The sequence below is a fragment of the Coffea eugenioides genome, chromosome 7 (genome assembly GCF_003713205.1).
Source record: "Coffea eugenioides isolate CCC68of chromosome 7, Ceug_1.0, whole genome shotgun sequence".
Classification (NCBI taxonomy): Eukaryota; Viridiplantae; Streptophyta; class Magnoliopsida; order Gentianales; family Rubiaceae; genus Coffea; species Coffea eugenioides.
Window position 1 is genome coordinate 20,789,791 of NC_040041.1, and position 14,163 is coordinate 20,803,953.

The 14,163-nt window shown below is 36.9% G+C and overlaps 2 protein-coding genes across 4 annotated transcripts; both read right to left on the reverse strand.

The window, feature by feature from the left end:
• Positions 1–314: 314 nt before the first annotated feature.
• LOC113777559 (pentatricopeptide repeat-containing protein At5g12100, mitochondrial-like) lies at positions 315–4,669 on the reverse strand. 2 transcript variants are annotated; one of them, XM_027322682.1, is made up of 4 exons: positions 2,092–4,669; positions 1,498–1,611; positions 1,234–1,337; positions 315–1,099 (listed from the first exon to the last, which is right to left on the reverse strand). In XM_027322682.1, the coding sequence occupies exon 1, from the start codon at positions 4,650–4,652 to the stop codon at positions 2,199–2,201; it is 2,454 nt and encodes an 817-aa protein (XP_027178483.1). In that variant the 5' UTR covers positions 4,653–4,669; the 3' UTR covers positions 315–1,099; positions 1,234–1,337; positions 1,498–1,611; positions 2,092–2,198. The 2 variants fall into 2 exon arrangements, with proteins under 2 accessions (XP_027178483.1, XP_027178484.1); XM_027322683.1 differs by having other exon boundaries at positions 315–1,121.
• Positions 4,670–5,246: 577 nt separating this feature from the next.
• On the reverse strand, positions 5,247–14,157 carry LOC113777587 (probable alpha-mannosidase At5g13980). 2 transcript variants are annotated; one of them, XM_027322732.1, is made up of 26 exons: positions 14,151–14,157; positions 13,972–14,055; positions 13,818–13,889; positions 13,320–13,433; positions 13,052–13,152; positions 12,857–12,950; positions 12,589–12,756; positions 12,417–12,491; positions 11,593–11,658; positions 11,428–11,484; positions 10,358–10,577; positions 10,103–10,242; positions 9,753–9,833; positions 9,500–9,559; positions 9,324–9,395; positions 8,936–8,983; positions 8,709–8,828; positions 8,477–8,542; positions 7,183–7,295; positions 6,946–7,030; positions 6,532–6,642; positions 6,357–6,452; positions 6,204–6,251; positions 6,004–6,072; positions 5,687–5,911; positions 5,247–5,608 (listed from the first exon to the last, which is right to left on the reverse strand). In XM_027322732.1, exons 3-25 carry the CDS (start codon positions 13,881–13,883, stop codon positions 5,696–5,698), a joined length of 2,286 nt encoding a protein of 761 aa, XP_027178533.1. In that variant the 5' UTR covers positions 13,884–13,889; positions 13,972–14,055; positions 14,151–14,157; the 3' UTR covers positions 5,247–5,608; positions 5,687–5,695. The 2 variants fall into 2 exon arrangements, with proteins under 2 accessions (XP_027178533.1, XP_027178532.1); XM_027322731.1 differs by lacking the exon at positions 14,151–14,157 and having other exon boundaries at positions 5,247–5,606; positions 5,682–5,911; positions 13,972–14,049.
• Between the last annotated feature and the right edge of the window lie 6 nt (positions 14,158–14,163).

Genomic DNA, 14,163 nt, shown 5'->3' on the forward strand with positions numbered 1-14,163 from the left:
AGGGACTAAATTGGACCGATGTGAATATGTAAGGGACATAAAATTACACTTTTAAAAGTGAGGGACGAAAAAAGTCATTTTACAAAATGTGAGGGACGTTTTGGACGATTTTCCCTTTTATTTATTTATTTATCTTGTTGGGTTTTAATGGATTTTTTCTGCATTACTACTTTCCATTGCTCTGTGGAGTTATTTTTTTTTCTTAACTTTGTAGTTTCTGTTAAAACCTAAGAGTTTCAAAATGTTTGAGGCTGGTGATGACATAAAAATTAGGACCAATAGCAAACCTTAACACTTCCAAGAGTATCCTTAGTTTCACAATATAATGGGTACTACCCACTTCCAAGTTCCACACTGTGCTACTTTACAAAGACACGGTAATGTTTTCTATCCCTCCAATGGCAAATTTTGCCAATTTGCTACCAGTATCATTTCCTTGCAAGTTAATCTGAGAAAAGAACCACATACAAAACAGAGGGCTCAAGACCAATATATCTTTGGCTATATTTGCAGCTTTAGCATCAGATTAGTAATTGTAAACTAATGGCTTTGGTTAATCATATTTGCTAGCTTCAGCTTCTGCAGCATCCTTGCTGCCTTCACTTGCTTCTGATGTTGCCCAGCTTGCTACAATCTCCCCAGGCCAGTTACTTGCAATTGTCCCATATCCTAACTTGTTCTTAATTGGACAGATTGTTGCAGCAGAGTTCATCTTGATGCAAACCTCAATATGTTCCATTTCCACTACGCTCAACTCCTCGTGTTGTATTCTCACTGTTCCTGAGTGGCTTTATGTGCAACCTTGTCAATATCTAATCTGGATTCACTGAACTCTGCTTTGTTCTATCCTTACATATTAGTCATCGTAAATTGCAAGCAAGCTGAATGTGCTCCTTCCCAGCAATTAAAAAAATCCCTTCAAACTTTTGCAAATTACAGAAGGCAAATATACCTTCATCCAATTGGAAAAAAAAACCACCCTGAAAAGCTCCAAATCCTCACAGTGAACTAATTCTCACTCGCATATTTTGGGGATGCCTTGCTAGAGCATATCACCTACATATGAGGTCTCTCAAACATGTAGTAATAGAGCTTGACCCTGCTAGTAAATGGGAAAATGACTATTAAAGTCATGCAGAGCCAATAATTCGAGTCAGTAGTTTGTTTACACACTGTGTGCACATGTGACATTCGTATAGAAAGTAACAAAAAATTTTCTAGTATTTACCATACCTATGACAGTAGGACCCACCCAATATAGATTGCACCCGTGCCTTCTTCACAATTACAGTTCCTAGAAGATGGCAAAGTTCCTGTGTTGAGTAAGACTTCTCTGGCTGCATAGAAATTCACAGGTTTAAGCATCATCAATGACAACCTAAAAAGCCATGGCTAGTCAGCAATTTGCTGACACTCTGTTCATTTTCAATGGACTATAACATGTCTAATATGTAAAGGAAACCTGTGTATATGTCAACAAAAATCTCACAAGATAACCTGGATATTAAGTAGAAAGCCAACCAAGTACAGTGTCCATTTGCTATGTTGCCACAAATTGATTAGTCCAGTATATTCTCCAGCTCAGCCTCCAAGGAGTGAGTTCAGCATCCTCTGAAAAATTAAAAATGATGGAAACCAAAATTAGTCAACAATTCTTAAAGAATAATGCAAACACAACATCCAGGATGTGACACTTTAAATTTATCTGAAGAAGTAATTAATTGACTATTCTCAGTCTTTAAACAGCTATTTTCATGATAATGTACCTATAATCTTTCACCTCAATCCTATAACTGCATCTAATTTATTTGGGAGAACATTTTAAACTGCAGTATGTAAATATCTTGAAACATCCAATGGGGCATGTCAATTGAAACATCCAATGGGGCATGTCAACCCTAAAAGGGCCCATGCAGTCTGCAAGCAATGGAGTGAATACTTATTTGTATAAAAGTCAGGTACAGTAACAGGAGGTATCATACTAATTGTAAAGAAACATGACAGGTACTCAACCTATCCAACTTCCTGCAATCTGATCTCGATTGGACAAATTTGACAGCAGATAACTAATCTAAAAATGTAGTTAATTACCCTTGAGAACTTGTAGATGAGAGCATCACAATCATGACGATCTGCATAATTGGTTCCTTCTCTAATACTTGATTCAAAAAGATGGAGCGGCGCAGAGCATTCCTATATTACACTTCAGTAGCAGCAGGAAAGTCCTCACTCATGCTCCACTCATTCAATCCTTTAACACTCATCTCAGAGCAAATTATCCGGATCTCTTCCAATTTTCCTTCCTCTCTGAGGCCTGCGAGAAGCTCAATACAAACAGTGTTAGTTGGGTAAAGACCACATTCAAGCATTGCCCTGTACCAGATATATGCTCCAACAAAATCCTTTAGTTTGCAGTGTCCTGCAATGAGTGTGTTATATGTATCAGCATTAGGAATCAATCCTCCAGCCCTCATGCCATCAAAAAGATCCTTGGCCTTTTCAACCTCGCACTCCTTGAAACTACCCAATATCAAGACATTGAAGGTCATCCTATCAGGAGGAATCCCTCTTTCTACCATTTCACTCTGCAGAGAAAATGCTTTTTGGACTTTTCCATGATTTACATAACAATGAAGAAGCTCATTGTATAGGACTCGATCAGGAATCAGGTTTATGTCAGACATTTCTTGAACAATTTTCTCCAGTAGCATCTGTCCCTGTTTTTCTGCTTTACATTGTGCAATTAGAGGATGATATGTGCTCAAGGTAGGTTTAACACCTGATGCTTTCATCTTTTCATATAACTCAAAACACTTCCAGGTGTTCCCTGCCTTGGAATATCCTGATATTAAGGAATTATATGTGATGACATCAGGATGCAGACCGATGCTTATGATTTTCAAAGCCAACTCTTCAGCTTCTGTAACCCTCCCTCTTTTGCAGAGCCCGCTAATGAGTGTGTTGTATGTCACTAGAGTTGGAGGGAGTTCACTTTTCAACATTTCATCGAGTAAACTAAATGCATCTTTTATGTTTCCTCTTCTACAATGCTCATCTATGAGTACATTGTAAATTTGAGCATTTGGCAGAACCCCTCTACATATCATATCCCTGAGTATCACTTCAGCTTCCAGATGCCTACCATCCTTGCATAAGGAGTTTACTAAAGAACCACAAGTAACAACGTTGGGATTTATTTGATTGTCTTTCATTTCCTCAAGAATCTGAAAACACCTCTCAAACTGACAATTTCGCCCATAGCCCTGAATCAGGGTGTTATATGTCTCTAGATTGGGGCTAATTCCCTTCTCAGTCATCTTCTTAATCCATTCATTTGCATTATCTATCTCGGATGCTCTGCAAAACATGTTGATCACTGTATTAAATGTGATGCAATCAGGCCTCAACCCAAAATTTTCCATTTCTCCAATTGTTAAAAGCACCTTTTCTTTGTTGCCTTCTCTGCAGTACCCATCAACCATAGCATTAAACATTACCTTCGTGGGAACAACCCCATTTTCCATCAAATGCTTCATTAATTCCTCGGCCTTATCCATTTTCCCTTCCTTACACAATCCATTAACCAAAACGCCATAAGCACACTCATTCAACTGCACCCCTCTACGATCAGCATCTTCATACAAAGCCAATGAAGCATCTGCATTTCCAGACCTCAAATGCCCATCAAACAGTATGCTATACGTGAATGCATCTGGAACAAACCCATGAACCTTCATTTCCTCTAATACTCTTCCTGCCTCCTCCATCCTTGCCGCCCTACAAAGCCCACCAAGCAACGTATTATATGTGACAACATTAGCCTCCACGTTATCATTTTTCATCCTCTCCCTCACATTAAACGCCTCCTCCAAGTCCCCTGCTTTACAATATCCATCAATGAGAGTATTGTAAGTCACCCTATTCGGCAACACTCTTCTATCAACCATTTCGTCAAACAGTGTCCGCGCATCCGCCACTCTCCCTTCTTTACTCAAACCCCCGATCACAACATTATAAACAAACCCATTAGGCTTTATTCCACATTTTCTCATGCGCCGCATTTGCTCCACAGCTCCCTCCAAATCCCCCAACTTCACAGCCGATTGTATGGCCTTACCACAGCTAAACTTATCAACTCGAATACCGGAATTTACAGCATCTAAAAACACTTCCAGGGTCTTATTATACTGCCTAGAACTAACCAATGATTCAAGAAACAGGTTAAAAGCGTAAAGAGAAGGAAAGTTGCCGTCTCTTTTGATAAAATCATAGACCTCAGTGGCCTCGTCGGGGAGCTTTAACTCGGCATAAAACGATAAAAGAAAGCTAGAAAAGATGGGTTTTGTAGGAGGAGGCGAGGATAGGGAATAGAGGGTGTAGAGTTGAGAAGCTGAATTGGAGCGAATGAGAGTGCTGAGGAGTCTCTTCGCAGTTTCGGTGCGATTCTGTTGCAGTAATATTCGAAGCTTTCGAAGGTGTTGCTGGAGATTTTCGTCGGTTGCGTGGGCAGCTTCATTCGCAGCAGGGGCCGCGACGGCGGCAGTTTCATTGTGGAGAGGCCGGGCGGAAGGGAGGGAACAGAGGAATTTGCATTGCCGGATAGAACGGAATTTGGTGGGAAGAAGAAGAAGACGGACCCGACGTTTTGCCATTTTCCTCCGGACAACGGTTTGCCATTCCTCGTAACGTTGTACCATTTTCTTTTGTATTTGATTCAAGTGAAATCGATTTCTTGAAAATCCAGTTCAACTTTTTGTTTATTTATTTTTTTGGAGTTCTCTTTTTGTTTTTGAGATTTTCAATCAAGACTTTTTTATTAAAAAAAAAAAATCTTTAAGTGAACCTTTTTTTTTAATCTTTAAGTGAGCTTGATTTTTTTAATTAAAAAAAATTTCACCCTTTTTTTTTTTGTTCTTGGGATTTTGTGATTGAGAGGTTTCCCCTGAACAAAACCCATTAACAATATGTATTACTATTTTCTATTTTATCAGAAAAAAAAAAAAAAAAGTGTTACCATTTTAATGCCCTGCTTAGTTTAATCATTTCCTTTTTTTAAGATTGAACAAAATTTGGTGCAAGAGTTAAAAATGATATTAAAGAAACCTTTAGAGGATACATCATTTCAATCACTACATGTACACATTAAACCAAGGACAATTTTTTTTCTCTACATTTAAAAACACAATAATGTCAAATATTTTTTCCGGATCCATGTTGCTTTTTACCTAAATTTTTTTATTCCAAGGTTGATGAAAACTTTGCCTTACTGATTATAATTAGCCAAACGGTTCAGACAATTATCGCATAATAATTCATAAATTAAAACATGGTGCAAATCTATATCAGCCGATTTCTGCATATAGTACATCTTAAACATGGGACCTAAATTATTCCTAATGCGCTATTATTCTGATGACAACTTCACAAAAGAAGGCCAAAAGACCCAAAAAGAAAGCAGCAGCACAATTTGCCTGCCTCTTCGCTTCATTATTGCTGACTGATTCCAGCAAAACTTCAAGAGAGTCTTGGGTTGCCGCTTATTCCCATAACAGTCTTTACTGAAGCAAAACACTAGAATACACTCTGGTCATCATGCTTTTTTGTACCTAAAAAAAATGCCAACCAATTCAAAGATCAATGCGAAGGAAAAACAATTCAGCGTTGTTAAAATGGGACATTACCAAAGTTCTGCAGTTCACAGAGTTGACAACTTTTTGCTGAAGTTGATCAAGAAGGTGCGGATTTCCATTGGAGCTAGCTCGACCACCAACTTAATGGGATCAACAGGTCCCCCTCTTGAAACCCTTTGGGATTTATGAGTTGAACCTTCTGCTGACCAAACTAGTCTTTTCTTTTCCATGTCTTCCCTCTTCTGGTTAGCAGATAAGCTTGTTTCTGTAATTTGAATAATCTGCAGGAAGTTCACGAGGAACGATTAGTGATTAACCAATGCAAAGTTTTACTCATATATAAGTGATGAGAATCCAAAGCAGCGTGCTCAACCTGTTTATTGGGAAATAACTTTTTCAACTCCACCCTTGCTGGTACTGATAGGTCCTTGTCTTCTCCAACCTAGTACAGACAAAGTAAGTGTGTGGGGCATTAAATTTCCACCACTGTAGTATGATCGGTGGCTTAAGATATAACATGGCCACAACAGAAAAATGAAACAATATCTATATAAATGTAAAAGAAAAAAGAACCTCGTATAAATGAGCCAAGCGAATTAAAACTTCTCCATTTGCAAGCTCCTATAAACCACACGGACAAAAATATGATGAACTCATTAATTTGGACAAGAAGATGGTAAAATTCGAAGGAGCTTGAAGGGTACCGTGTTAGATTCCAAAACATACCTGGAGAGTTATCAATGCCACATTATCAGGTAAACTATAGGAAGGATCAATTCCTGTAAAGGTTGGAACTTTAAAATTGGTCATCTCATCTCCGTCCTGTGTTATATGAAAATCATGTAAGAATATAGTAATATTCACACAATGGCAATAAGATCGCTTGAGGTCTTTCCCATACCTGCTCGCTGAAGGCTAGAAGAAGTGGAGAGTATATCTCCTGTCCAAATGATCGACGCCACTTAGCTCCCTCCCCAAGTGGATCAATCCTAAAATATAACTTGCCTTGAACCTGAGAGACGTGTTATTAGCACTAACAGAATTATGTGAACTTATGAAATGAGAAGAATTCATTTTCGCTTCTTTACATTATATAAAGCCTTTACCATAAATCACCAGTTGGTTTAGAACTCATGCATTCTGGAAATTAGAAACACATACTAGAAGCGAAGAATTAAGATAAACTAGGATTTTTTGGATGCCAAATTCTGATTACAACCACACTAGCTCCATTTGTCAAAGTAGCAATAGCAAGCAGAAACAATTATATAAGACAACTAGAGAACGAGGAATTTGAAAGTGTTTGCTATCTTACGGTTAGCCCTTTGCATGCACTAGGAATACAGACTGTTTCATTTAATGCCTCTGCAACGCCTCTACTATCATCAACAAGCAGTCTCCTGTAACCCACAAATAAATAAAAGTGCACAAGTCACCCTAACATTAACTTTATTAAATTAACCCCATAATCAGAACACCAGGAGGAAAAGAAAAGGAAAAGAAATGGCAAGACTTAGAGCAGGGGAAGAGGATGCAAAAACATGGAGTAAACCTGTGAAGCATCAGTTCCAATTGCCCATCAAAAATGCTAGATCCTCCAACAGATCTATCAACCAAGATTGAGAACTCGGTGTCCTTATCTTTCATATAAATTCCAAGATTGATCTGAAAGATGAAAAAGCCACTGTTTGAATCCATTTACTAGTGCATAACCAATATCCTATATATAACCTTAAACCTTCCCTCTCTAATTGACCTGAAAACTGCAATGAATGGTGCAGCTAAATATACAAGTTAAAAGGTCATGGCATATCTAAGGTAAGAGAAGAAAAAAGTTGCTTAGCGTAGGAAAAAATCATTGAAGTGGACACTCTTTTCGTCACCAATCCTTAAAAGTCACACTTAAAATGGATTATCACCCTGTCCCAAACCAGAAAATAGGAAATATGGATACTAGTCGGGTTGCACTTAAAATGGATCAATTTTTATTTTTTTAACCCTCGCGCCTCTCCCTACACCCTTCCCACTCTGGGTTTTCAGTTAATCCTTCTTAATTACTTTAATTGAGAAGTACAAAATTTCCAATCCCAAGTTTTCGTGTAACTGGCTTGACTGTTGGGTAAAACACAAAATTAGTACTGAAAAATCGAAATGATAGAATAGAAATAAGTAAAAGAAAATCTCCAAGATACCCACATACTCGTGCAGTATTTGTTTTATTTTTATCAAAGACATACTCAATCAATATTTTCTGTAGCTAAAGTTCAATTCCAGACAACAATCGCTAACAGAATTCCACGGGTATTCATTCAAGTCACACTAGGATACTGGGCAATGGGCATACCTAGCGACCCAGAATCAAAAAGCAAGAAACTCTCATAATTAGGGACAAATCAGGTGACTTAACTGTAAAATGAAGAAGATAAGTTAAGCCCCGAAGAAAAGGATCTGCAATGTTCAGGTCTTGTAAATTAACATCTTTGTGCATAAGTTTCTCCAACCCACTAGGTATGTCAAAAGCAACACAAACGTGACTAAGAAGAGCTACTCATGATGAAAATTTTGCTTTAGTAATTCGTCATTAACCAACTGATTAGCTCATATGTTACCAACAACTCCGAAATTTAAGAGCAGCTTTTGTCAAACCTTTGAAACTGCAGGGTGATTGAAATTAAGAATAAAAAACTTTCCTGTGAGATATTAGCTCTATTTCCACAGCAGACCCCATATTTCTGTTAAGAGCGGTTCAATAGTTTGTTTTAAGATAGGAATTTTTGGATATAGTGAAACACTTCTCATGCAACCCAAGGTTTAAGAGTCATTTATTAAGTATAACACAAACATACTGGGTAATAGTTTCCTGCCACAGGCTGGTTCACTTGAAGGTTCCAGTCAGATCTGTAGTCCCGAATCTGCAAACAAAGTTAATATAACAATATAAATGTACCTTTTAACATCCAAAAGTTTTGAACATCTAATAAGCTTTACCCAAAAAAAAAAAACGAATTAAACGTCAGAAAAGTGCCATACTTGGGGGAAATAAAACTTGATGCACAAGAAAAGGATTATGTTACAAACCCGTTCAAGGAAATCTCGACCATTAGAATCTGTATAGAATGTTTTATTGTTCTTGATGGTGGTGGTAAGTTGTGTTACTACCTCTTTGCCAAGTCCATCATTAATGGGTATGGGGCCAACCTGGAATAAATAAATCTTGATTAGGAGCCACAGCTGAAATTGAAACTTCATCTACTGAAATACCCCAAAAGATTTCTATCCAAGAATGCACTAAATTGACAACTTACAATGAACTCAACCTCAGCATGCTGCTTTTCCTTGTAGACTCGTGTAATCTGACAAATGACATGTTGCATACACTAGTGACAAAATAAAAACTCTGCAAAACAATAGTGCTTTATTGTGTGTCCACTATAGAGACGGTACTAAGGAGCAGGGAGATGAGTGTCAGTGAGCGCAAGAATTGATGAATAAGACAATCTTTCATAACGCTTCTCATGGTATTCTTCTAGAGCTCTTGAAAAATTCATAGCATGTCACAATTCAGAGTAATTTATAGCTTGCCACTGGAATAGACTTAATATGATACAAGAAATCTGATGGAGGAAAGGGGGGGGAAGTGGACATAAGGGAACATGAATAAGAGGCTTAAATATCAATTAGTTGCACAATAACCTGATATATCCACGAAGTTACACTCTGATGAACTTCATCAAAGAGCGGTCCCCTAAGAACTGTAATTGGTATCTGTTACATCAAAAAAATAAATAAAATAAAATAAAACTTTATTTTTATTTTATTAGAGGCAATGAGGGATCATATTGGTTAAACTTTTGACATGATTTTTGTACCTTTTCTTGAGACTGGATGGGAAATGTGGAGTTAGGCCGGAAAACATATGCTCCAGAAGCCTTCAAGATTCAAGAGTAAAAGTTAGGCACTGTTGGCATAATCTTGAGCTGAAGACAACACATAAACAGAAATAGGGGAGAAAAAGAATAACAGATCTTTAAGATAAAACTAGTTTTCATGTGGAAAGAAACATTAAAGTTTAAGACAACTATAACAAGTTAAGGAAACTACACAAGTTAAAAGGTATAATACCTGAGGCACCACAGGTGCAACATCCTTAGTACCATCATCTCCAACATAATAACTATAAGATTGCTCTAGAGAGGACTTGACCTTGTTAGAAAGAAATCAGTTAGTAAAATTGATGTTAATTTAACTCAATTTTAAAGTTTGAAGAAGATGATTAAAGGAAAAAAATGTCGTAAAAATCACAACATCCTTTGCATACAGCTGTTCTTACAAATTTATGATGGTTTGTAGAAAGGAGAGAGGGGAAAATAGAGGGATGCTAGCAAAGAAAAAGCTTGCCCTCTATTTAGGTGTGCCTTCATAGTGTAGTATGCATAAGGGGCGGATATATTACATAAAAGAAAAATATTTACCATGTTTTTGCCATTAATATATCCAGTCAGTTTTCCGTCACTTCCAGAGTATACAAGCTTCAAATTCCCAGGCCCTACTTCAATAGCATCATTTTGATTCCCATCAGATCTGTAGAACTTCTCCCTTACTGAAGTAGTAGCTGCGCTTACAACAGGTGACAAAAAATGGAATATTGAACAAGAAGAAATTTGGAGATTAATATGCTGAATAACAAGTCACAAAAAACTTTCAAGAGACGCAATCAGATGGTTAACCTGCTCTTTTACCACTAGTGACAGTGTATGTGCTAAAACCTAGAGGAGGAACCACCACTTTGAAAGCAAGCCAATATAGGGGGCCTCCTACAGGGGATTTTCCAACATTTGCAGTTGCATAAAATTCCCGTAGGGCCATTGCAGCATCAACTACAGGAAGGATCTGTGATTCGATTTCTTTTCCAGTGGAATCTTGAACAATGACATTCGCGCTGACAACCTGTGGCGAGTTTATGACAAAAGATTGGGAATTCAAAAACAGCAGAAAACTTAGTTGCCTAATGTTTTGCAACATCAGAAGTTACTCACAGCTAACCTGACAACCATGTAGGACTAAAAGCAAAAAGAAACAGAAAAGATGTCCATATACAATAATGCATGTAGATACCAGGCAAAGTTGCAGATTCTTTGGAAAAGGAAGTCTTGCTTGAATATACAATGAGAGAGACAGTTAGCAGAGCAATGTTAAAAACATGGACCAACTGTAATAGCGTATAACATGACAAGAAAAAATATCGTAGGATAATCGCTGTCCAGGATAAAGTAAGAGAAACTTGCTGTTCATGCCTCAGTTGACCTTCTGTGAATTGCTTCAGGATAGTCTCATGTGCCACTGAGTATTTCTTATACAAGAGATATTCAAATAAATGTATTAAGGGTCAGCACAAGGAGACAAAGATCTGTAACAAGCAAACTACAATCTTCTCGACAATTCAGTTAGCATAATGAAAAAGAAACGGCTATATTCCTTGCAAATCCAAAGCTCGCACTGCAGGTTAGATAGATTAGCTTCTTTACCTTTTTCCTTGACTTCATGTACCCACATGTTTTTAGATATCCAGTTTTCAAAATGATTTATTTACTTATACTTTGTGCATACTTGTCTTCAAGCTCATCGAAGTCAAAATTCAAAATGCAATAGAAGCAAACTTGTTCAATGGAAAAGTTATGTCAGTTGAATGATAACACTAAAAGGATATTTGTTTCCAGTTAAGAGAAATAGTTACCAGTAATAAATGGGGCAAAAAGCTAGATAAGGACGGTAAATAAAATATCTAATGCATACTCACAGGAATTTTCACAATCTCGGATCTTTTCCACCCCAAGGAGTTATAGATCACGACCACCTACAAATAGACAGTATCTTAGATGGCCTATCTCATGCCAGTTACTAATAAGGGAAATAGAGAAACTCATACAAAAAGATAGAAAGCATTCTAGAAAGATTCACTTACTAATTTTTTCCCAGGAGATAAATTAACTTCAGATGGAGGACAATAACTTATGTTCAGAAGTGGGCACTGGTAAAAGAAGGAAAATGACATGTTACAATCAAATTAATACAAAACCAGTCAGCTTGATACTCAAGAATAAAAAGGGAGAAGGTATAGTTTATCTTAGATTTGATCTAACAGAGATAGTCCATGGTAAATAGACATTCTTGCATGAAGTCATCACCACAAATAGAAAGCGCACATGATGAACAAACAACAACAATGTCTAACCAACCTCCGAAACAAAAAGGAAACAAGTATTACTTGTAGGAGAGAGGAAAGGAAAAAAGAAATCATTGCCTGGTTTAGTAATAAGGATTAATGAACTTCAAACTTCAAAAATGAAGATCCTTCCATAAACACCATGCGTATTGTAAAGCAATCAGAAAATATTGATTTCAGTTAGACATTTTATTTTTTAGTGATCTTTCAAGAAAAAAAATGTAACCTTGTAAAAAAACCAAATAAATAAATTCCAAAGGCAGAAGCTAAACAATTCAATACAATTGTTGAGATACATCTTATATCTGTCCAAAAAACAGAAGTCTATGGAACAGATAGGCATTCCCGTACCAGACAAAAACCAAAGGCCACTATTTAGATTAGTATCTGCATTGATTTTTTTGAACAAAGGTCAAAAACTAGGTAGATTCTTATATGTTAGAATTAGAGCAAAAAGCATTCGCAGCTTAGTTTTAATGGACAAGGTGCTGATGAAAATCATATCTTGGGAAGAAATAAAGTTAATAATCAGCAAATATTGATAGAGCTCTTCCAATAGATACCTGTTGTAATTTAAGTCCAGACTCTGATGATGATTGTGCTATATAAGCGAGTGAAGTAGAAATCACATCTTCAGCCTGATAGTTCTTAAGTTAGTACCAATCATCTGGAAAATGAGTTCACCCAAACCATCAAAGAAACATCAAAGTTTCAATCATCTGGAGTATAATTTACCTCCTTGTAACCTATTGATAGACGTTTGGCATAGTCATTTGCCACATGTTGCTGTTCTGTTCCAGTGACAGCATCATGATGTTGAGCAATCCCTAATGCATCACCCAATGAGTCAGTGCTTGGTCCAGCTTCATTTCTTCCTTTGAAAAATTCGAGTTGCCTAGCTGCCTGATAATGTGTAGGAGTCTAATTAGGAACAAAGAACTGAAATACTGCATACGCAGCAGCTCCATAGCTATCAATTAAGATAAAACAGCAGATGACCTACCAAATAGTACCCACTCAAGATTCTAACATAGCGTTTAATTGCAGGTCTGCTGGTAAAATATCCAGTCCAATAAGCATTAATGCGGTCTGCATATCTGATGAGCAGCAGCATTAATTCCCAGATTAATGACAGGCAGCAAACCAAGAGAGTTGTTAGCCAGCAATAAAAAGGTAAACTCCCAAATCTTGGACTCACGGGAAATAATCATCAGTTTTAAGAGGCCAGGACTCTTTAGAAGCATATTTTGCCTCAGTATAAATTGATGGTGTTGAATATAATGCATTGACGCGGCCATCCTACATACAAGTGCATTCAAAGATCAACGCATTGAACAATCTGAAAAATCATGAAAATGAGAAACGACTAATAGATGATTTGCTGGTGCAATTTATAAAGAAAGCAGACATTCAGCACAAGGACTTTGAGTTATAGACCAATCCGATTTACTAAAAGTGAGACTGACTTCATTGACATAATGAATGAGCTTGTCCATGTTCCGAAACCATGTCCGAGCATACTGATACTTGAAATCTGTTCCCATGGTCCACATGACATGATTTGTTCGAGTAATATTAGCCTGTCAAAGAAACAAAGAATTAAAATTCCTTCTTTCTGATAAAACATCACCTAAACAATTAAGCAACAAATTATGAGCTATTGTAGCAAATGCCTTTGAGAAAATGACAAATCAACTGTTACCATCGTATCTCTAAACAGATTTTCCTTTCCCTTAGTCAGGATGTATAGCTGACTTATCATGTCAAGTCAAAATTTACATGCAGTTCTTCTTCTTTATATCAGAAAAAAATACCCAACTGAATATGCAAGTAAATTTTTACAACAGCAAATTATATCTGGAGTCGTAGGAAGACAACAAAGATGAAATTGTTCACAATGAGCATCAAAAGTTCAGAACAAGTGGAGTTCGTAGCATAAAAGCTAAAACTAAAATATGACTTGCCTGTGAAAAAGCAGCAGCAACAAAATCATTCACACGATCTTGAACATTGTAATCAAACAAATTCATATCATCCTGCAGTTTATTTAAGAAAATTATCATCTGCTTGTACTCACCATATATTGAATAACCAGTTATCTTATTTCTCTATAGATACCTGCACGATATCAGAATCATCATTTACTTCAAAGTAAAAACCACTTGGGGGTTCATAATTCTCTGGGAATGCACCAGCAAATATCTGTGAGAGAAAGAGAGAGACTGCCATTTAAATCCCTAGCAATAAAATAGGCAGTCATAAAAATGCTTGAGAACTAAAAAAGTACTGCAACTAACCTGTGCTGAAGAA